The following is a 22,367-nucleotide window of genomic DNA, read 5'->3' as shown; positions in this document are numbered from 1 at the left end:
CAGCTGCTGGTACAGAGTGTGCGTAAGCCCACAGGTATCCATGTCAGGCTGGGGTCTTTTTCTTAACTAACACTGTTTTTTTTCATTGAGAAAGGAGTTAAGGAATATAAAGCCTCATGTCTGAAAAATAAGAAGCCCACCTAAAGAAAGCATTTAATAATCTGACAAAAAAATTTTATAAAAATGTTACGATTTAAGTAAGTGGATAATAGTAAAAACAAAATTGGCAACTTTTCTGAATCATAAAATATTTAATAAGGTATATTTTTGGGGGGGGATATATTGTATATAAAATTTCAGATCACAATATGAAGCGATTTGAACCCTCTCCAAGCTAGCACTGCCTTCAATGCCATGTAGATGTATTGTCACTGATACAAGACCTACTAAAAGCATACAGTTTAACTAATACAGAAGTGGCTTTTTTATATGAAATATTTTTTACACAGCTAGAGTGTCTTGAATACCCTCTTTAAGTGCAAAAAACACAGATCACTTTACACTAATGCAGCAACAATGCATTCATATTGTTCTCATTAGTCATTAGTAGTCAACTTGCATAAGATACAAGAAAAGCACAATGAAGCTCACAAAAATAGACTAAAAATCAGCCTGTTCTTGCAAAAAAATACAGCATAATAGAAGAAAAAGACAAAAAAGGATTATGCACACCACAGAATTCGCTGTTCTTTAATCCAGCTGGCTTAAGTGCTGTTTCTGGGTTTTTTGCTGTTTATCATGGATTTTTGTTTTGGTTTGGGTTTTTTTTTTTGTAAATCAAACCACATGGACCAGGCACAACTAATATTCAGGAGGCAGTGTGTAGCTAAAACTTCACTAACTTTTTGTCATCCCCACAATTTATTTTCCTCTGTCCTGAGGTAGTTACAAAAAAATAAATCATAAATGAAGCATCAGCTAGGCCAGTAAGAGCTGAGGCTTTTCTTTTTTTTTTTTTTTTTTCTTTTCTTTAAAAACTATTTGTTAACTGGCCAAAACTACCCTTGATGTTAAAAGACAGCTGAGAATTAGAGTTCTCACTACACCAAAAAGATGGCCATGAGGGGAAGAGGGTTAGCTGCTTCAGAATGTGACAATATATTGAGTCCCATCAAGCTGGCTGGTCCACTGTTGAATTTCTCATGTTTATTCTCCTTTACTGTCTATAAAGTCACTGGGAGAAGTACAGAAGGGTCTGAGCACATCATCGTCCTTTACTGTAACCAGGAAAGAACTGGTCCAGTAGAGTCTGCAGTATCTTGTTGGGAACCATGGTGTAGCTCTTTCCCAGGTCATAGCGGCAGGCAGGGCAGGTGAAGACTTCAGCTCTGAAGGAGCGCTGTAAACAGCTCTAGGACATACAAAGACAGAGGAATAAATTGTGAGAACTTTGTTTTAGGCTGACAGCTTAACCAGAAAAAAACCTAAGGAATCACTATAAACCAATCTGCTGTACTACCAGGAAAAAAGACATCGTTACCAAGCCCTCTGGCATCCAGCTCTGCCTCGATGACTAAAATGTCCTAAACAAACAAACGGCTCTGGGCTGGGGTGTGAAACATGGAGCTTGGGAGGAGTAAAAACAAATCACTACTGAGATATCCCCTTCATTTCCACTAGTGCCTTCTTGTGAATCACAGCCATGTCTGCAGCTGCCTTCTAGCTTCACACTTAAATTGCTACAGTTTTCCAAACCTACATTTCAAGAGGAAGGTGAGTATACCAGGTACAGTGTTTAGGTAACAATCTTCCATCTACTTCATTGGATGAGAGTCAGTTAAGCCTTAAAGACGTGTAGAATAATATGGTCTCTAACACAATCACATCAGGGCTGCCCTCCTCACTATGCTACCACAGGCTGTAGACAGCCCAGGCATGTGAGCTGAATATCAGAAATTTTCAGGGCAGATCTGTACCCTACCAGCAATAGTAGCTTACTATCAAACTACTCCTTACAACTTTAACTGGATGTTATTTTTTATTCACAAATATGTGCTGACATCTTCAAATTCTGTGCTTTCAGAGTTTGTTGCCATTCAGCTTTCTCCTCTCCATGGTCTTCCAATTTCCATAATTCTATGTATTAACCCCTTCATAATTCTTTTAATGTTTTTTTAAGGAGCCATAATCATTCTATGTGTGCAGGCCATCCATAACAACACAGTGACTTTTACTGGAGTGACACATATCTTCTTGAACAGTGAACCTGCATTATCAGACATTGTACTAGGATGATAATTGTCTGAGCCCTTTTAGAATCTTAGGCAGAAATACTAGGTATGGCAGGCATGGTTCAAATATGCACAATTCAGCTCATGATACTTTACAGACTCATGCTACAAAAATTCAATTTAGTACAAACTGGATTCCCAACTCCTTACATTATAACTAACTGATCAAGATTTTAAGATACGTGAGTTATAAATTGACTTCTGGGCCCTCCTACCAAACAAAAACAATGCCAATAATAACAACATAACTTACTCCAGATAATTTTCTTGTATTTATCCTGCATCCTTTCAACAACTGTTAATAAGAATCTTACACAATTGTAAAAATCTGGCTTTTAATTATTGTTACTGTACCAACATCTAGCTACTGGACCAAACCAAGTGCTAGTGTAACTCCACTGATCTCAAAGAAACAACAGGAATGGTAACATTCACTCATTATATCTATCAGGAACTACACTAAACGTACTTCCACTCTTTATTACATAAAATTAATGTTACACAGCAATTACTGTATGCAAACTTGTATGTTTTTGCTCAGAATGTTAGGCAATATTGTCTTGCTAAAATACATATGGCTTTGGTGACTGGTGTGTCAGAGCCAAAAAAACAGCCCATAGCAAGACCAAGATTATTCTTACTTTACAGACGTTGTGGAGGCACTCTGTTGTCACCGGCTGGTAAACCAGCTCCTGGCAGCAGACACACATAAAGGATTGTTCCAGTTTCTTCAGAAAATTCTAGTGTAGGGCAAAGGAATAAAAAAGACAAAATCTATTACAGTTCTTGTAAATGCCACTTATTATAGAAAGATGATAAACTTCCATAAGTTCTTAAGTCCTCCATATCCATGGGTGCAGCTTTTTAAAAGCAATCAGAAAGCACATCCATTACTGCTTAATTTCCCTGCTCTTCCACAAATCAGAGAACAAATAATTTAGAGATTATTTACTTGTTTGTATGATTATTGTTATAAACAAAATGAAAGAGACTGGAGGGCCCCTCATGCCTGATTCTTAGCATAGGTCAGAAAAATTTAGTAACTGTGTTTAGTAACTGCTGCTAGAAATTTGCATGTCCCCGCTTCTCTGCCAAGGGAACTTACTCTGCTAAGAAAGCCACTTCTGCACCTTCTCCTGTGCTTATGGATTGTAGGTACCTTAACGGTTTCTTCTCTCATCAGGCCAATTCTCTGCAGTGTGTTAATCAACCTCCCTGGTTTTTAAATCTTCTCAGGGCATCTCTGAGGAATCTTCAAGACACATTTGTATCAGGTGCTTTACGCACACAAACATGCTTATCTCTGGCATGTCAGTGATCCCCAAATACCTCAATAATACAAGCTTGGGTATAGGGAAAAAAAGCAGATCTACAGATAAACAAAATACGTTTTTTTTTGATAATAACTTTTAAAAATACCAGACTTATCTTAAATCATATTTTATTTAGTTAAAAGGGAAGGTGGTTGTTTCGAGCAGAAACATTTATATTTTCACAGTAGTGACCCAAAGCTTCCAGTGATTCCCACTGCCTTTAGTGGCAACCAAATGGAAATTTTACCAAAATTATGGGTAGGAATCTGTAGAAAAATGACTTCTACATAACTCAAGCACTTTTAAGTTTTTTAAGTTACTGTTTTCTCCTTTTTACACACACACATTTCTATTGCCTGGTATCATGCACAATTTTAAGAACTGAAATTCATCCTAGTCATTACAGACACTTGACAGAAAATAGATAATAGTGAATAACTTCACACGGTCCCTACACAAAGAGAACTGCAGCAGCACTATAGCAAAAACTAGTACTGCAAGTGGAAAAACAGGGAGTTATAAATGCTTCTTCTGTTACAGAAGCACCATAAGTAGCTACTGGTAAATAAACTAATTATGTATGTCCATTTTTAAGTATCTATCTTCCAACCAATTGTCTGTTTTTCACTGAGTTGAGTTTTATCAAGTTATTTAACTTCTTAGTGCCTTAATTTCTTTTGCAAAACAGCTAAAATAACTATGAACGTGACATTGGTAAGACTAATTATGACCGAAAGACATAATATTTCAGGAGTCATTCCTTTTGTGGAGTTTTTTTATACTAGTGTCTACAGTCTCTTCAATCTTGAGCTATTCTTGCTATTTCTTGACATTTGGGGGGAGGAAAGCACTTTGTCTCTTAAGATTCCCTCTCTACAGAGTGGAATAATCTAGATCTGGATTAAAATATTCTCATTTCATATCAACATTTGAAGATGACAGTACTTCTATCTTCTTTAACAAAGCAAGCAACCTGTATTTTCTGTCATAAAATTATTTTCTGTCTAAACAAAAAGTAGTGACTAGAACAATCTTTCTTCATGCCTGATTTCTCACATCAGTATAGCACAAAAATACATTTATAATTCAGAGAAAACAAACTCCTTTCAAAAATTAGAAGAAAAAAATAGACACTTCTAACTTCAAAATATTTTTGAGCAAGAAAAGATCTCTGTTATGCAGATGTATACCGACCCACCAACAGTGGGGATTATTTTCTTTAAATTTAAGTCTTACAAATAAAAATAATGCTAGACACAGTTTGTATTCAGCAGAAGTTCAACAAGCAAATTAGGTTTTAAGAGAGACTCAAGATTTCTCCTAACGGTCTAAAGAAAAGGTAAACATTAAAAATTATGCATGCAGCAAACATACTGGTCCTTCCTTAAGAGAAGCAAGTACTTCATCCCACAGTTTCTGGTTCATACAGTCTTCTCTAATCAGCCATTGCTGCTCTTGGGTCAGCTGGAAAGCTTCTCCTTTCCCTCCATCTCCCATTCTCATGGCTTTGGGTGTATTAGTAGGTTCCTCTATACCTGCTTAAGATTATGACCATCAGATGCAGTAACAAGAGTGCTGGTCTGAACTAATAAAAGGGGAAAACAAAACTGTTTCTAGAAGTCTAAAACATGAATTACAGTCATAACATGCGGCAATCAAATCCCTACTCCAATGCATACTTTTCAGCATTGTTTTTGACTGCAGCACACAGTTGTATAGCTTGTTTTTCTACAGAGCTTAAGAGAAAAAAAAAAAACAACATAAAAGTAGTAAATAGGATGTTTCCTACAATACTACTAAATTACAGAACATATGCTTATCAATTTACATTAGTATTTCGAATAATTTCACACCTCCACTAAGTTTCATGCTACTGACTTAATAAAATGTAACATTACAGACTTTGCTGATGAACACTAGAAAAGTAAAAAGAAATACCATCATCAATTGTCCTTTTCTGGTTTCCATTACTCTGGCTGGTTGGCTCCTGTTTCACAGTTTGCTTTTTAACCTTGTCTTTCTTCTCCTTACTAGCCATGGCCTCCAAATAACCTTCTGGGTACTAAAATAAAAAAGCATAGATTTAAAACAAAACCCACTGGCATACAGGAATTCTCAAATATCAACAAGACTAATTTCTAAAAAACTTTAAACTCTGTGACTACATATTGAAATAAATACGTAATAATTTTTAAAACTCTACATGACAGGCTGAGAGAGTTGGGTTGTTCAGCCTGGAGAAGAGAAGGCTCCAGGGAAACCTTCTAGCAGCCTCCCAGTACTTCAAGGGGGCTCCAGGAAAGCTCGGGAGGGACTCTTTATCAGGGGGTGAAGTGATATGATGAGGGGTGACAGTTTTAAACTAAAAGAGGGTAGATTTAGATTAGATATAAGGAAGACATTATTCGCTATGAGGGGGGTGAGACGCTGGCCCAGGGTGCCCAGAGCAGCTGTGGCTGCCCCCTCCCTGGAAGGGTTCAAGGCCAGGTTGGACGGGGCTGGGAGCACCCTGGGCTGGGGGAAGGTGTCCCTGCCCATGGCAGGGGGGTTGGAACTGGATGACATTTAAGGTCCCTTCCAACCCAGACTGTTCTGTGATTCTATGGTGATGGAGAAAAAATTACATTAGTATCTAATATTCAAAAAGTATAACCAAGTCAAAGGATCTATTCCAGACTTGACTGTATTAAAAGGAACCCCATATCCATATCTATGCCCTTTCAACTATACAAATCAGTCAGGCAAAGTTGAAGATGAAGTTATGCTCTAAGATATAACATTGCCTTGCTGAGAAAACAAACAATATGTTAATTTTTTCTATTTTTCATTGATTCTGCAATGCTCAAGTCCTCGTGGGTCAAGTTTATTTTTGTGCCTGAAATATACTATCTGTACAAACTCCTCAGTCACATGAAAAGTAAAATACATACAAATGCACAGGTTTTTTGATTTCTTACAGACTCTGCTATAACAATAGTCATTTATAGAAATTCCTTCCAGCCTAAGGATCACAAAACTGAATTCCAACTCTTAATTTTCCATATACGCAAAGCAATACACTGCTAAGGCAGAAAGCTTCATCCACCATTCCTTCTGCTGTGTCATTTTTACAGGATTCTTTCAGTCTGCATATAATCTGTAGTGGTTTCTGGCAATAAATCCTGCCCCAGTCAAATACAAGAAAAAAAATGGGTCTATAATTTAACTGATTTCTATTTCTGGAATTCATTTACTGGAACTGAAAATAAAACCAACTCTCTGAGTCCTGATTCGAACCTGTACACTCAGACCCAGTTTCTTTGATCGCTCCATTCCTTCTGAAGTCCAAGGTGCAGGTTCAACATCATCTCTCCTCAGAAGATAGCGCCAAACTAAAAATCCACATTTTCCAATTTCTGGCCAATATTTCACCACCTAAAGAACAACATAAAATTACTGCCATTATTTTATCACAAGCCAAACACATGCATATAGTTATATTTTAATTGTTCAAGAGGAAATGGGAAGACTAAGTTATACATTACTATGACACAGCAGCTCTTCCCTCAGGTGCAAAATTTTTGTATTTTTGATAAATACTGTGATCTTAAAAGGCACACACCTTTATTTCAGATGCTAAGAAGTCATTAAATGCACAAAAAGCTAGGATATAGTTAGAAGGAGTGAGGAAATAATTTGATTTTCAGGAATGAATATGACTCAGTAAACACATATAAAGTAGCTTACGTATTCAACTTTATATATCCAATTTGCATTATGTTCTATTGTCACTGCTCTGAATAATTTAATTTCAATTCTTTGCAGAATAAGCTAAGGCTAAAAAGCTATCATGGAGAAAAAAGAATTATTTATTTTAAGCAATAATGAAGAATTTGCAATGTAACAATTATGAGACTTTTTAAAACAGCTGAAGAAAAATGTTACGTTGCACTCAGTAGAAATGAGAATACCTTGTAAATGCCATCGTATCTGTTGCCTTCCTCTGGGGCATATTTGCTGATTCTCCGTCCTTTTGAACTGCGCACTACTCTGACTGGCTTACCAGCTCTCCAGTTCTTAGACTCTGCTCCATTTTTGTCATCCAATGGGGCATCACAGTTAAGGGCCAATGCCCTAGAAAGAGATTTAAAATCTTCATAAACTAGTTTGCTTCGCACAACAGATTTCTGAAAATTAATGTAATTAAGTTGTATCTATTTCCCTTATCTAGTTATGTTTTGTCAAGCAGCATAGAACTTTTCAGTATATTCTTCAACAACTGCAGAACTGATGGGAGCAATGAGATCCATGCTACCATGTATGGTAAGAAAAAAAATGGGAACACAAAATATTCTGTTGTCAAAGTTCCAGATGAAAATTCAGCTGATAATGCTAAATAAAACAAAACAATACTTTTAGATTGAATATTCTTCATCTTACAAAATAAACTCTGCCTAAATAATATTGAGGGAATGAAAAGAAAATTGTAACAAAAGGCAAACTTTTCTTATTGCTATTCCCCATTAACTGCAGATTTTAAAGCTTTTTAAGAGTGTACGCAAAAGTAATGACTATGACAAAAAACACTATAAAGTACGTAGTAGCTGTCCAAAAAGCTCAAAGCAACTGAAATCTCTCACATAATACATAAATTGCCTTGGAGTAGGAGTTATATAATAATAGCTAACTCAAGGACAAGCAAACCCCTTTATCCACTAACTACATGAAAACCTTCTAGAAAAGCTGGAACAAGACAGTACGAATAACTACTAGACCACGCTGCCATAATCAACAGTATTTTTACTACTGCAGGCTGATTTGACCAGGGATTGAAAGCCCTTCAGAATCACATTCAAACCAAACCACAGATCTCAAACAGAGAAATAATATGGTTTGTAAACAGCCATGGTATGAGTATAAAACCCACATTGTACAGAACAGTAAAAGACAGGCACGCAACGCCGATGTTAAAAATTTTTCTTATATAAAAACAAAGCTTAAAAATCAAAAATGTCTGGACAAGAAAAACTAATACTGATTCAACTACATGGAATCATCATAATATTCGGTATCAAATTGCTTGATAACTTATATCTAAATCAGTAACTGAGAGCAGCACCTTGTTATACTCCCTGTGTACCAATGCCTGCAAAGCTACAAGGCAAGCTTTTTTCTCACTTGCTAAGCGCGAAGAAACGCTGAGACTAAGGGGTCCAGCTTGTAATTTTCTTTCCCAAAGCAAGTTTGCTCTATTCACTTAATATGCTTGTAAACCTGTTGCTTAAACTTACACCTCCATCTTCCTTCGCTCCTTGTTCTTGTTCACATCATGTCCCTTCTCTCATTCCCTCCCCCCATTTCTCGGCAGCCAAGTCAGGCTTTTCCCCTCTATCCCCTAAGTACCACCAAAAAGCTTGAAAGAATCCCACTCCACTCTGCTTGACAGCAGCAGATCGTATCTAAAAGCAGACCTGGCAAAGAAAAGGTCTCAATCTCAGCACCCCACAGGTGTTAAGTGCTCAGCTGCATAAGAGGTTATGCCCTTAGAAATAAAAAATTATGGAGAACTCTTTGTTTGGCAGGCTTTTGAAGGACATGAAAACACTTTAAGCAGATGTTTAATTCGTCTTTTGGAGATATATTTTAAGATTCAAGCACTTGGTTTTGATAAATCAACACCCTAATTCCTTGCTTTTCATAGAAAACTACGATGGAAGAAAGCACAACCAAAATAGGAAAGATTTCTTTTAACACAGGAAAACAAATGTGCTTTCTTCCTACTTAAATTTCATAATTGATTTAACCATTGAAGAAGAAACCTAAAAAGGAACACCCTGAATAGAAAACTTCCACCCAAGAGTTGTGACAACCTTCTCATTAAATAAAACGAGAGTCCTCTGAAGGAAACTGTGGGACAATTTCAACTGGACACATGACTACTAGATTCACCAGCATGTATTTAATTGAAGTGCATGTTTCTTTAAATCAACAAAACATAGTGCTTGATAAAATGCCTCTTAGCAGCAAGAGGCACTATTGTTTACAAAAGTAACATGTACAGGAGTGAATTAATATAGCAGAATGTTAGTTTTAAATTAAAACACTACAACCTAGCTCTTTGTTTTGGAATATTTGTTAATTTTATATTAAAAACTTACCTATTCATGTGTGTTAATGTCTGATCAAATGAATGTTCTCCAATCCTTTTATTGCCAGAAAGATCTCTACCTCCACTCCCAGTGTAAGTGAATTCATCTCCTCGATCCTGTGCAAGAAGATTATTCTTCATTTTAACACTCCAAAGTAAAGCAACTCAATTTAAAAAAAATGCGACTTCATTTGTTCAATTTACACAGAGAGAGAAAAACTATAATCCAGGGCACAGAAGGATGTGTTTTCAATTTCAGCATCACTGTCCTACAGTAGTTGTGCCAGGATAAGGCTACTGGTCTGAATGTAACATATGTACCAGAAAATTCTTATGAAAAAAAAATGCCTGCCATAAAAAAATTGAACATTTACATCTTTCAAAAATATATTTTTGGAAAAAAATAGAAAAAAATCTAGGGAAGGGAACACATTCTAGCAAGCAGTTACTTGCTCTACAGGTTTCATTGAGTTTACAAGAATATCATATTTGTAAAATACGTAATAAATACCTTGGAGGGATCACTTCAGCTTGTGCAAGGTGCTAGGTCCTAAACAAGTACAAACAGCTCTGCCTTATGTACAAGGCAGATGCTTTAGTGCAGCTCTTCTGAACTAGTAAGAGCTTAAACTCATTTAGATTTGCATTTTGTAAGCTGATACAATTCTGTAGTACATTTCCTACATAGACTATTCTTTAAATTGAAGGAAGGTTGATATCTTTTACCATGAAACATGGAAACTGTTAAAATCTACATACACATAAGTAAGCTAGTATTACTATCTTCTTTAGGAAACATGTCACAGAAATTCATATTACTCCTGGCAAATTCATGTATTTCTAGAAATATATATATTCTACAAATATATTTATTATGATACCTCTTTGGAGATGCAAATTTTGTACAAAGAATGAAACAACAGTAGAATATAAATACTTAACAGGAAAATAATGTTTACATGAATTTTTATAGCAAAAATCTGAACATACTTGTACACAGTAGTAAAATTCAGTCAATTTCTTACCACTATTAAAAGTCTGACATTATTAAGGATCCAGTGCAAGACTGTTACAGATATTTCATGACTGACAACAGCAGAAAAAGAGAAAGTTAGAAAGAGAAATGCTGGTTGAACAAGGCCACAGTTTAATTATAGAAATGATGTTTATTTTATTCTGTGTAGGGAAAACCTAACAGAAATTCAGCTGTAGTATTAAAATATTTCTTGTTCAAATTTTATCTAGACATAATATAACAAGCAAATGCTATGAAGTTAAAAAAAATACTCAGAACCTGGCAAAGACACATATAAGCTCCAGTATATCCTTTCTTAAAACAGTCTACTTACTCTGCTTAATGGATCTCTAAAAAATAACAGAAATAGAATAATGTTGTACAAGGACAATATTGGAAAAAACTTCAAAAGAATGAAAGACCAACAAGACAAGAACTATTTGTTAAGAAAGGATGCAAAATAAATTGTTTAGGATAAGGTATCACAAAATTGAGCTGTTTAATTTTTCAGTGATTGTCAAGGCAAACAAAATGCACAGATCATACAAAGATAATTGCAACAATAATATGAATAGGGATGGATTTGCTTGATGAATTAGGCCCATTCAAACAAATCTCATTTTAACTTTGAATAAGAAGCTTGTGCCAAGTTCAGAAAACCAAAAAGATGTATCTTGGAAAGTCATGAATAAAGAGAGGTTTGCATTTCATAACAAGAAGTAACTGAACACAGGTTCATGGTGTGGCAGAGTGGGGAAAACTGCTAAAGCAGTTTTTTCATGTACAAGCAGAACTAAAGTGAAACTGAAAGGTGATTTCTCCCTCTTTGTAGAGTATAATGTTGAGAAAAATATTGAAATAACGTATTTAAGAATGTAAAAAAATAGAGGAAAGATGGAACACTACAATTGTGAGCAAAATGGAAAAAATTATAAGACAAGACAGGTTCTTGACAAATAGTTTTGTTTGTCAACAATTCGGTAGAATAATCTTCATGAGAAGAACATAATGAATAGACATTTTTTGGCATAACAGACAAACATAAATCAAGGACAAATCACTATAGACTTAAGCCAAAAACACTCAAGTGAGAAGGCATAAATCCAACAGTACTCATAATTACCTACTGGAACACACTTCTGTGGAAAATAGGTTAAACATAAAAGGGCTAAACACATCAAAATTCCAATGTCTTCAGAGAAAGACTGCATGTTTCTCTGGGTGGTACTCTTCAACCACAAGCAACCAGAAGACTTGTGCTTGAAGAGACAGCATGAATATAAGGCCGGTGCATACATGCTCACATCTTGAACGGATTCCACACTTGATAGTTACATTTGCTTCTCTTTAATTATCCAAGTGTTCTATGCATAAATAGACAAAATTATATGGACTTGGGGGAAACTGGAAATCCGGGAGAAGGAAAATGGAGAAGAAATGGAACAATTATGGAGCACAATTCTTACAGGCCAAATAACAAGAAGGCATCTTTTAACAGCCCACAACCTAAGGAAGGATCATTTCTGCTTTACTTCCCAGAAGAACTACACTCACTTATTTCACATCAGATATATTAACAAAAAAAAAAAAAAAAAATGCAGGTAACACAGACATACATTTCCTAGAACTGGAGGAAAATAAAAGATCTTGCGATACACAGTGCTGATCTGTACCAGATGAAGAGAAATGGGGAGGATATCTGAACCTCTGATATGAGAGGAACTCCTAAACAAGGACAGCAAGAAAGCTTAGGAGATTAAGTGCTTGTAGAGAGAGAAAAATCTAGAATGGCAAGTGTAAGTGATGCACAGACACAGAGTCCTTAGAGTGGAATAAATGTGAACATGGATACAGCCCATGACAAGTAGAAGTGGAATGGGGATACCAGTAGTCTGGAGATCTACAGGGAGACCTACAGAACCTACTTCCAATGAGCTTCTGGTGGTTTACTTCGAAAGTGGAGTATGCCAGGAATATTCACACAGCTTAATATTTGGGATCTTTTGATGAGTAATGACTCACTAAAACAATTTCTCAATAGCTTTGAGTTCTGAGTTTATCTACAGACAATGCAGGATCTTCCTACCACCTGTAACAATGTTCAACTGATAGCCTGTATGTGACAAGTAAAGGCGGAAAGCTGGTTTTTTTCTGAAGAGGAACAGAAAGCAGAGCTTGGATACTGATACTGCTGTAAATTCTGCATTAAACACTTAAAGAAACATTTGGCAAAAGGAATTATTGAGGTATGTATGTTCTTTAAGAAACAAAGTAACTATCAAAAAATCTATTAAGAGTCTTATCTTTTCTCTTCTCTTCCTTCTTCCTAGCTTTTCCCCATTTTCTTACCTTAAAATATGTAATTCTGCCATTTCTCTTCTGCTTTCCACAGCTTCCTTGCACCAAAACTTTCGTTCAACAGCTAGTAAGACCTTTGTTATTATGTCTTCTCTTAATGCCTTCTGTATGTCTCTCTTTCTTAGTTGTTTCCATAAAGTTATTTCTTAACTGTCCTGTTTGTAAAGTTTGATGGTGTTATAGAGCAAATGAACTTCAGCCACAGTAGCATTGACCCAGTATCTCATATTGAGGCATTTGAGTGGAAGATGAGCCCAAAGCTCTAGTACACTAAAGTCAGTCAGCTTCAGACATACAACATAAGCAGATGGTCAGTTGTATTAAATCATACTTCACTATTTCAATGTTGTTACATAATCCACTGTAAGTCTAACAGAGAGATAATGGAGAGTGAAAAATTAAGATTTTCAATTCCACCTAAGCATTAGACCACATTATTTCTATGGGTTGCTTTTATGCAGCAGCTGACAAGGGCATTAGCTACTTCAAGTTACGGGAATATCAGCTATCTCAAGAGAGCACTGAGTTATTTTCTCTGTCCATTAACACCTATGCTCAAATTTCAAGGTTTGATCCTAATATACATAGAAAAATTGCATTTATCAGTTAGTAAAATACATTGTTATGAACACACACAGATTTTCTAGGTGACCTTCAACCTTCAGTCTGAACAACAAAAAAATGTATCATTGGCTTTTTTGATATAAGAAACCCCGAAATTTCATCAGTTCATCAACCCTTCAATTCATCAGTTTCACTTTAGTACAACGTGATGAATAAAGGCTAAGATTTTTATTAATATGACAGAGCAAAATATAGAACCACTAAGCCTTTTTAAATGAAGTTATTAAATCCAAGACAAATATTAACTATCAGATAATTACTTATGAAAGGATTTTCTTGCCCTGGTAGTAGGGATACCTGAAATTGAATCATGTCATCATTCATCTCCACTGAAGTCTTACAAGTCTGTTTGCATATAAGTGCTGACAGAATTGGTCTATCTGCCCAATTGTCTGATTTATTTCTGATAATTTCATGGTTTAGCACTGCAGTAAAAGGTGCCAATTCAAAAGGACTGGTTAAATTACATATTTCAGTTATAAATCAATCAAAAACCCCTTGCATCAAGTGCAGAGCTTGAATATATCATAACTGGTGTTTCTGAGTCTTCCCCACAACTGCCCTTGACAGCAAGAACCTGACAGTATCCTGGCATATTCCACCATAACATAAACCTTTAACCATTTCAGTGTTAGCCAGTCTTGATCTCTGAACAATAAATAAGACAACTTCAAATAAGCAGAAGGTGGCTGTAACTCCCAAATGAAAGCACTGGGCAATTACCACGTGCACAATTTTTTGAGGTTTTTCTTATTCCTTTTGTGTTCAGTGCCAAAATGGTGGATTACTAGACCTTTAAACTAAACATTAATATCTAAAAAATTCAGCCTACCTAATCTGGATTCATTATCTTCTGCTCCATTCAAAATCTTCTCCAACTTCAAACCAGGTTCATCAAAGATACAACACACAGAAAGCCTTTTCAGGTCAAAGACACTTCTCTCTAGTAGGAGATTACTTAGGAGATACAACAGCTTTTTGGGACAACATTTTAAAATTACAGTTATTTCTGGCTATCTGTTGGAGATCACTGTCTGATTGGTCTTCTGAGGGCAAAAATTCCTGCAATCTGTATGAGTAATTTAATAAGCCTACGATAATCCTAGTTAAAGAAAGGCAAGGAAAATCTTGCCTGTCCGGAAGATTTTTTACTATTTAATATTCATTTATCTCTACACAAGTAACTAGAATTTGTTCCTTCCATCATTTTTATTTCCTGTATTTAAATAAATGCTTAATATCATAAGAATTAACTTTTGTTAGTGTTCATGCGAAAAATCTATAAAGTCCAGAAAGAAACTCATGGTTTGACACAACAAAGATGACTGTAATTACGCTGATCCTTCAAATAAGGCAACAGATTGATGATACTCCATATATTGCACTAATATGACTAATGTCTCTTGAAAATGTATGAATTTCAGAAAGACAGTATTTCAGTATATTAGGCATTCACAAACAGAAACCAAGGCTTGTGTCCTTGACCTAAGGTACTATTCCAGACAGAATGCTTCTTGGAAAGCATTAAATATAAAAAGGAGCTAAATGGTGCTTTGCTTAGCGTTGCCAACATTAATTTCTACTTTTTAATCTGCTGTATCATTGTGTCAAATAAGTTCCTCAATGCTTCAGAAACAAGCAGATATGCAAAGTCCTGAAAATGAACTTTGGTAAAGCAGACATGAGCACTACAGACACTGATTCTACACCCCATTATAAAGGAAGCTGACAAATAGGCAGGTAAGACTACTCTGACAAATGTAGTACTAGCAGGAAAAAAATGACAAAACTTATCTATGTAACAAAATAGGGCTTTTCAGAATGTGAAGGTAATTCTGAATATAATGCAGGTACAGAGACAATGAAATTTGGAAAACAATGCACGAAAGGGGTTTTTTGGTATTAATTAGCATTTTGTATAGACTGATAGCTAACAATACAGAGTAAGAGAAAAGATGGAGAGGAGATTTGCAGAATTGGAGCTGTACTGAAAATCTGAAACAGTGGTAAGAAGTAAATATTAAAGCTACCACCATACAAATTATGTCAAGTATGTCAGTATTGGAGGTAACAATAGTGGACAATTAACACATCTGAGTGAAAAGGAAGATATCTGGTATCTATCATGTGAGGCACTCAAATTCTTCACATTACGTTGGGAGACCAAGCAGGTCCCAAACGAGTAGGGCACTTAGACCTTGGAAATGTGATGGCTTTTGAAAACAGCAGGTTTCATGTTGTCAGACATCAGGTTTTCAGCTACATACTCAATCCAGGTAACTCACAACAGAGAGACTCTCAGAGCAATGGTTGTAGTCACTTGTTATGTTGGATTCTCAGTACTATAAAACAGAGGTGGGAAAATTTGAAAGGATCTGTCCCCTTGGTAATGTAGTCAGCATGGAATGATAATTCAGAAAATTCATATAGGATACTACATCTCTTTTGTACCAGTGCTCACACTGGATTCAGATGACCCAGGTAAACCCAGCAAATCTGTTAATAAAGCAGCAGGTCATACACACATAATTAGGTAAACTGCTTGTCACAGTGGTCTTTGGATAAACCAGTTTGACATGGTGCTCTTATTGCCAGTTGATTTGGATTTAAAGCCATTTAAGTATGCAATTCACTACAGCACTGGCACTGCACCTTTGGCACTAGTGGAACTGATTAAGCACTTTCACTGTGCAAGGCACACTAAGCAGAGGTTCTGAAATGCTATAATCTCATCACAGGGCTCGGGCAAATCCAGTGAGCTAAATACTGTTTATTTTCAATTGGACTATTTCAAACAAGTAAAGTAACAGTTGTACTAACCCCTTGGAGCTGACTACCCCCATACAAGATTAATGCAAAGACACAGAATGTCTAAAATGGACAGCAAGCCATTTCATTAAGTGATTTGTGAATGCTATGCTCCAGGCACTGAATGGGTTTGGTATAAAGTATCAATGAACCTAAGCAATGAGTATATTTGCCTGGGGTCCTTTTTGAGTCATTAGATATGCTGTTCTCTTTCATACTCTCAGAATTGTTTACAAGACCATGCAAATGATCACAGCAGATATTATTCTCCAAGAGATTCTGAATGTCAGTTCAGTTTTCCTGTATGACCCTATATGTAAAAGCACTTAAAGAAGAAACAATTTTTGTTCAAATTAAACTAAGCACACCACACAATTAATTTAACATCTTTAAAACACTACATTAACCCAGCAGAAACATGGACTTTGAAACTTTTGAAAATAAACAGCAGCTTTAACTCCATATATAAAAACAGTGGTACAAAATAGGAGGGTAAAGTGAAAATTTTTCAGCTACTTGATTTGATGAACAGACAAGCCAAAATACTTTTATCGTGAACACTGTGATTGCACAATCACTGCTAATGTTCAATATCTAGTTTTAAAATGTTTGTCTATTCTGCTATAATTCATAAATCTTAAATTCCTCAAAGAATTCTCAATTTCTTCAGCTAATGTTCCTATTATGGTCACTGTTAAGAACAAGACCAGGACATCAGCAATATCAACTTATTCAAGACTCTAAAGCTAACTGTTGTAATACTGGATCTTAAATAGGTAAGGCATCACTAAAATTCAAGGTTATGCATTTACAAGAGAAAGATTAATGTGCAAACATTTTATATGCATGTAATTAAGAATGAAGTTAAGCTTCATGTGCAAAACAATTGTATCCAATGCTCATGTTGTAAACTGTGACTGTATCCCTTCTCAGACTTGAGGACAAATCCTGTACTGACAGAACTCATCGCTACTGAGCACTCCAATATATTCAGAATATCCCAACCTGAGCAAAGTTGCAGACAAGCCCAGGTCTGCAGAACTTTAAATTCCCAAAGACACAGCATAAAAATAGCATGATCTGGAAGCTAGACAGTGACCTCTGTATCCTGCAATTTTGCAGTTATTTTACCCCAATACTGAACTGTTAATTTAAAGTCACATGAAGAGCATTAAAATGGCACAAGTCAACACTGTGCATAAAGTTCATAAACATACAGTAAAACAGTCTTCCAAAATGTATTTATTTCTCAATTTTGTAAAAACTTGTACTCAAGTACCTATGTCGTACCACTAAAATTCAAGAAAGAGCCACCTCTCTTGTTCTCATAAAATAAAGTGACTAGATATGAGCAGAGGATTTTATCTTATTTTTTATTTAAAAGCATCATTTGTGGAATGAGATACTCTATGTAGGTTACTTATAAGCACAGAACTTGATTTTTCTGTGGATATTCTTATAGGAGTTTATTTTCAACCTTTTCCAAAAATCAGGAAAAACAGCAGTAAATTGGGAAATAAAATCTGGTATATGAAAGAAGAAGTGAAAAAAAAATAATTCCAAAAATGCATCTGGGAAAAAAAAAAATTGTTCCTTGTATTCTTAGAGAACTGAAAAAAAGCTGACATTCATACAAAATTTTAGGGTATCTTCTGCAATATTTCTCCCCAACTATGCCTCTTCAAAATTATATATGTCATCTAAACTATGACAGTAGGTAGGTGTCCACAAAAACTCATGATCACAACATCACATAGCTTAACTGGAAAAGGCATGTAAAGGGTCCAAATAAATTTATTAAATAATCTGAATTGAGTAATTACAGTAGCAGAAATAAGGAGACATCACTATCACCATCAAAAAATTAACAAACAAAAAAGGCGTCTGCAGCATCCCAACATAGCAGGTACCACTACTGAGCAAGTGTTCTTAGGATCCACTGGCTAAGGGCCCTAGAGCTTGGGTTGAGGTGACTCTAAGGTGTAGTAATGTATCCCCACAACAAGTACCTCCTTACATGACTTGTTCAAAAAAAGACACAGACTCATTCAGAGGAAATACTCTGCAGCAGCAGCAGCAGCCAGAAGGTGCTGTTGGCAAAGAATGCATTACATTCTGGTGTTATTTCAGATGTTTGTTTATTTCTCCAACATCTTTTTCCTTGTTAATCCATAGATTAACATCTATGCATGTTTTCAAACAATGGATTGTTTACTGCTTTATCCTTCACCGATGCATGATTCAAAGTTCCACCTGATGGAGCAGGAAGGGAGGTACCCACTGTAAACATTATTTAATTGCAGAAGACAGTTATATATTCATAAATAAATGGTCAACATCATGAGATGAAAGTTCGTCACAGTTACTGTTTTGCTTAGTAGCATAATTGCTTTCATTGCTCTACTTGAATGTTAATATCAAAGTAAATTTTTTTTCCAGCACATTTGGGGATCATAATACAATTGAGACTTTCCTAATAAATTCTGAAAGCACTCATCAGTAGGAGTCAAGAACCTTCAGAACTTCACAGAATCAAGTAACATGTACCTTTTTTTCTTCATTAAAATAAATGTATCATGTATTTAGAAACACAACAAACCCAAAGGAAGAGGCATCTGTCTTGAAAGCAATAAAAATCATTACCAAAGCAGAACATAAAACACATTATTTGCATATAATTACACTATCAGAAACAAAATTCAGATTCTGAAAGTATAGTGAAATTTAACTACTCTAAACAATGTAAAATCCATTGTAATTGATATATTTTGCTTCAGTATAAATATTAGCATAAGAATTCTTTAAGAAAGATTTCCTCACATATTTCTCCCCAGAACAAAAACCTATTCAGTTTGTTATCAGTAGTGGCTGTTTTTTTCACAGTCATATTTGCATAAGCATTAGTTTTAGGATCAACAACAAACAACTCTATCTTTACAACACTGATACATTAGAACAGCAAAACCGTTGCTTCAATAAATGACATACCACTTCATCTTCAAATCCTCCAGCTAATACAAGTGAATAAGCTCCATCATTACTGCGCCCATGGATTCCACCCACATGTGGTCTGTGAACACCTGCTTCGCTCACCTGCCAACAGAAAAAAGCCAGTTTCTCGCATTTTTTTCAAACAACCAGACATATACAATCATTTCTAACAATCGGCTTTCTGCTTAAAATATTGTACAGGGGTGTCAGTGTAAATAGTTAATGTAAGACTGCCATTAAAGGTGAGAAGTCCTCTTTTTTTTAAGGAAGAAAAGCCAAAAGTAAGGACACCCAAAAAATGGAAGGACAATGTAGGACAGTGGTGACACTGGAATATGTAAAGAAACACTTTCTTCTTTGGCAAAAATCTTCACGATTCTTTCCATAAACAGTATTTATCACTGCTATACTCCACTTGCACAGTCATTTAGAACAACCCAAAGCAAATGGAGATCTGCCAGTTTGGTAACATTTTACAGTTTTTAACTAAGGAAGATCACAGTGACCTGTGTAAAGATCATTATGTCAGGTACTATTAAGGTAACACGCTGTAAATGTGACCAATGCAGAGGAGCATTATCATACTGCCTGAGGAAACAGAAGAAGCCACTGCAACAACATACAGATCATAAGCTAGCTCTCCAACCAGGATAACTGTCTGGTAATGAATGTGCAACTAATCTGAAACCAGAGCACCTGAGAGCTGCAGCTGTACCATAAGCTGGCAACGTCATTAGAGTCTGCTGGAACATCCTCCCCACAAAAAACGAAGGTTCCCATCAGGAAACCAATTAGGATCCTTCTTCCTTCAGACCTTGATATTGCCTGTTCTTCTCATTCTGTTTCTCCCACTCAACTTTTCCCAGTCCACACTTTTAAGCAACTTCCATGGAAGTTTACATTCTTCTGCTATAGTCTTGTACTTCCATGATACAATACATGAGATCAAAGGTCCAGCTGGCCGAAAATGCTGTCTCTACCAACAGGTAAGAGATGTACATGGTATGAAAATTATGCAAGGACACAATGATACTTCCTTTGCATGATTTCTCAACATCCAGTAGTCTGTGGCTCAGCCTTCCTAAGCTATGTAAATCTCTCGGATTCATAGCATCAAAGAGAGAAAAGAGTTCACACTAGTATCACTTGTCATATGCACTAGCACCACTTTTATTCATTTTGAAGTGGACAGCTGTCCTTTGTTTTGATGACCTCTTTTTGCATTATAAAATTATGTATATTGGTCCCTAATCAATTTTTTCATACTGTACATCATTTTGTAGTCATCTACACTATACCACGTTTTCAATATTCTTCCAGAATTAAAAGTCTTTCCAGTCAAATAAAACTATACCATTCCTTTAATCATTCTGACATGTTCATAATAATATCTTTTATTTTCCTAACCCTTCCTTTCACAATAAATTAACACTTGATTTATTTTTTTTATCATTATTCAGTATTAAGATGACATATTTTCAAAACTGGCTATTAGAAGATCTCTTTCCTAAATAACAAGAAGTAGTAGATGAAATCCCATTACAAACTATATAGTTAGAACTGTTCCCCATCCCATGTTTACTTTCCAGAACAACGTGGCACTATCACTTAACTTCATCATCTATTTGCCAATTTTTCCCGACCATTTATGAGTATGCTAAATAAAAAGGCCCCACTGTTGCACTCCTTTTCTGCTGTATCAAACATCCTTCCATTCATTCCTCCCTCCCTTCTTTCATTTCCAGGTTTTATCAATTAAATTTAGCTTTCTACTAGGCGATTCACCCCAAGGATGGACTCTGGTAAGTAATTCATGCCAAAGATGCTCTTCAGATACTCTCTCCAGAAGCAATACCTAGTCAATTTCCTTCTAGGAAAAGAGAGATTGTGTCATAAAAAGCTATGCAAATCAGAAATAAAGAAACTACAGTCTCTAAATTCTCATAGATTTGCTGAGACAAACTAATTTCTCTAAGTATCCCACTCAGAATTTTAGCACATGAAATTTGTTTATCCTAACAACAGAATTCTTATTAAGTTATACTGTAAAATCAATACATTTCAACCTTCAGTACTATCAGCATCACTTCCAGTGTTAGAATCACAGTGTATTTTTTTATTTAGTCCTGGTGAAAATGGTAATTGTCAATCTACATTTATTTTACTGCCCAACTCATTCACTAATATTCTTATTTCAGCTACAGCTAATACTGAAACAACATACCTGAACTCTGAATTTCCAGGTTGTCCCAACAGGAACACCAGGTATAGGTCCATAATGATTAGAAGGAACAATAGTGCATTCCTTAGTACGACCAACACAGGCCATGCCCTGAAAATACATCAGACAAAACAAATTAGTATTATAATATTGAAGACTATTTGCAAATTCAATGCAGATACCAAGAAATCTGATCATTATAACAAACATATACTTTAAAATATGTTAACAATTGTTAAAAGAAATGTTAATTAAGTAATATGTGCTTATGGGTTTGGGGGTGGGATTGGAGGTCATTTGTTTTATTTTTACCTCTAGTCACCATAATAATTCTTCCGCTGCTTTAACTGCCAGTAGATATTGGACAAGATTAAACATTGTCTTATTTTCTGTGCAACCCAGTACTGAATTTTGTGTAGTGCATATATAAGTAGAATTATAGATGTAGCACATACATGAACAATCAGAGTAACAGCTATTTCTAAAATACACTCTACCTTGCCCCAGTCTCTCTGGCTTTCAGTACTGGCAGATGGCATCTTTGCTTTCTTTTTACTCTGTTTGAGCTTTTCTCCAGCCTTTACAACTTCATTAGAATCATTTTTGCAGGAAGGACAATACCTAAAAAAAGGTTTTAGTAAATTCTCAATTACTTCATAATAATGGCAATATATTTCTT

At 35.5% G+C, this 22,367-nt stretch overlaps 1 protein-coding gene across 3 annotated transcripts in view; it reads right to left on the bottom strand.

The window, feature by feature from the left end:
- Positions 1–236: 236 nt before the first annotated feature.
- UHRF2 (ubiquitin like with PHD and ring finger domains 2) overlaps positions 237–22,367 on the bottom strand; it is a 92,348-nt gene continuing 70,217 nt past the window's right edge. For 2 of the 3 annotated variants that reach the window (XM_042804499.1, XM_042804501.1), the window contains 10 exons: positions 22,186–22,309; positions 21,692–21,799; positions 19,465–19,569; positions 9,682–9,788; positions 7,495–7,657; positions 6,821–6,958; positions 5,483–5,606; positions 4,919–5,082; positions 2,873–2,971; positions 237–1,351 (listed from right to left, as the gene is read on the bottom strand). In XM_042804499.1, coding sequence (XP_042660433.1) covers positions 1,205–1,351; positions 2,873–2,971; positions 4,919–5,082; positions 5,483–5,606; positions 6,821–6,958; positions 7,495–7,657; positions 9,682–9,788; positions 19,465–19,569; positions 21,692–21,799; positions 22,186–22,309 — 1,279 coding nt within the window. In that variant the 3' untranslated portion in view covers positions 237–1,204. The remainder of the gene's footprint in view (positions 1,352–2,872; positions 2,972–4,918; positions 5,083–5,482; positions 5,607–6,820; positions 6,959–7,494; positions 7,658–9,681; positions 9,789–19,464; positions 19,570–21,691; positions 21,800–22,185; positions 22,310–22,367) is intronic. The other variant, XM_042804500.1, reaches the window with a different exon arrangement.

The sequence above is a fragment of the Tyto alba genome, unplaced genomic scaffold (genome assembly GCF_018691265.1).
Source record: "Tyto alba isolate M040663 unplaced genomic scaffold, T.alba_DEE_v4.0 Super-Scaffold_42, whole genome shotgun sequence".
NCBI classification, from domain to species: Eukaryota; Metazoa; Chordata; class Aves; order Strigiformes; family Tytonidae; genus Tyto; species Tyto alba.
This window is presented reverse-complemented; position numbering and strand designations above follow the sequence as displayed.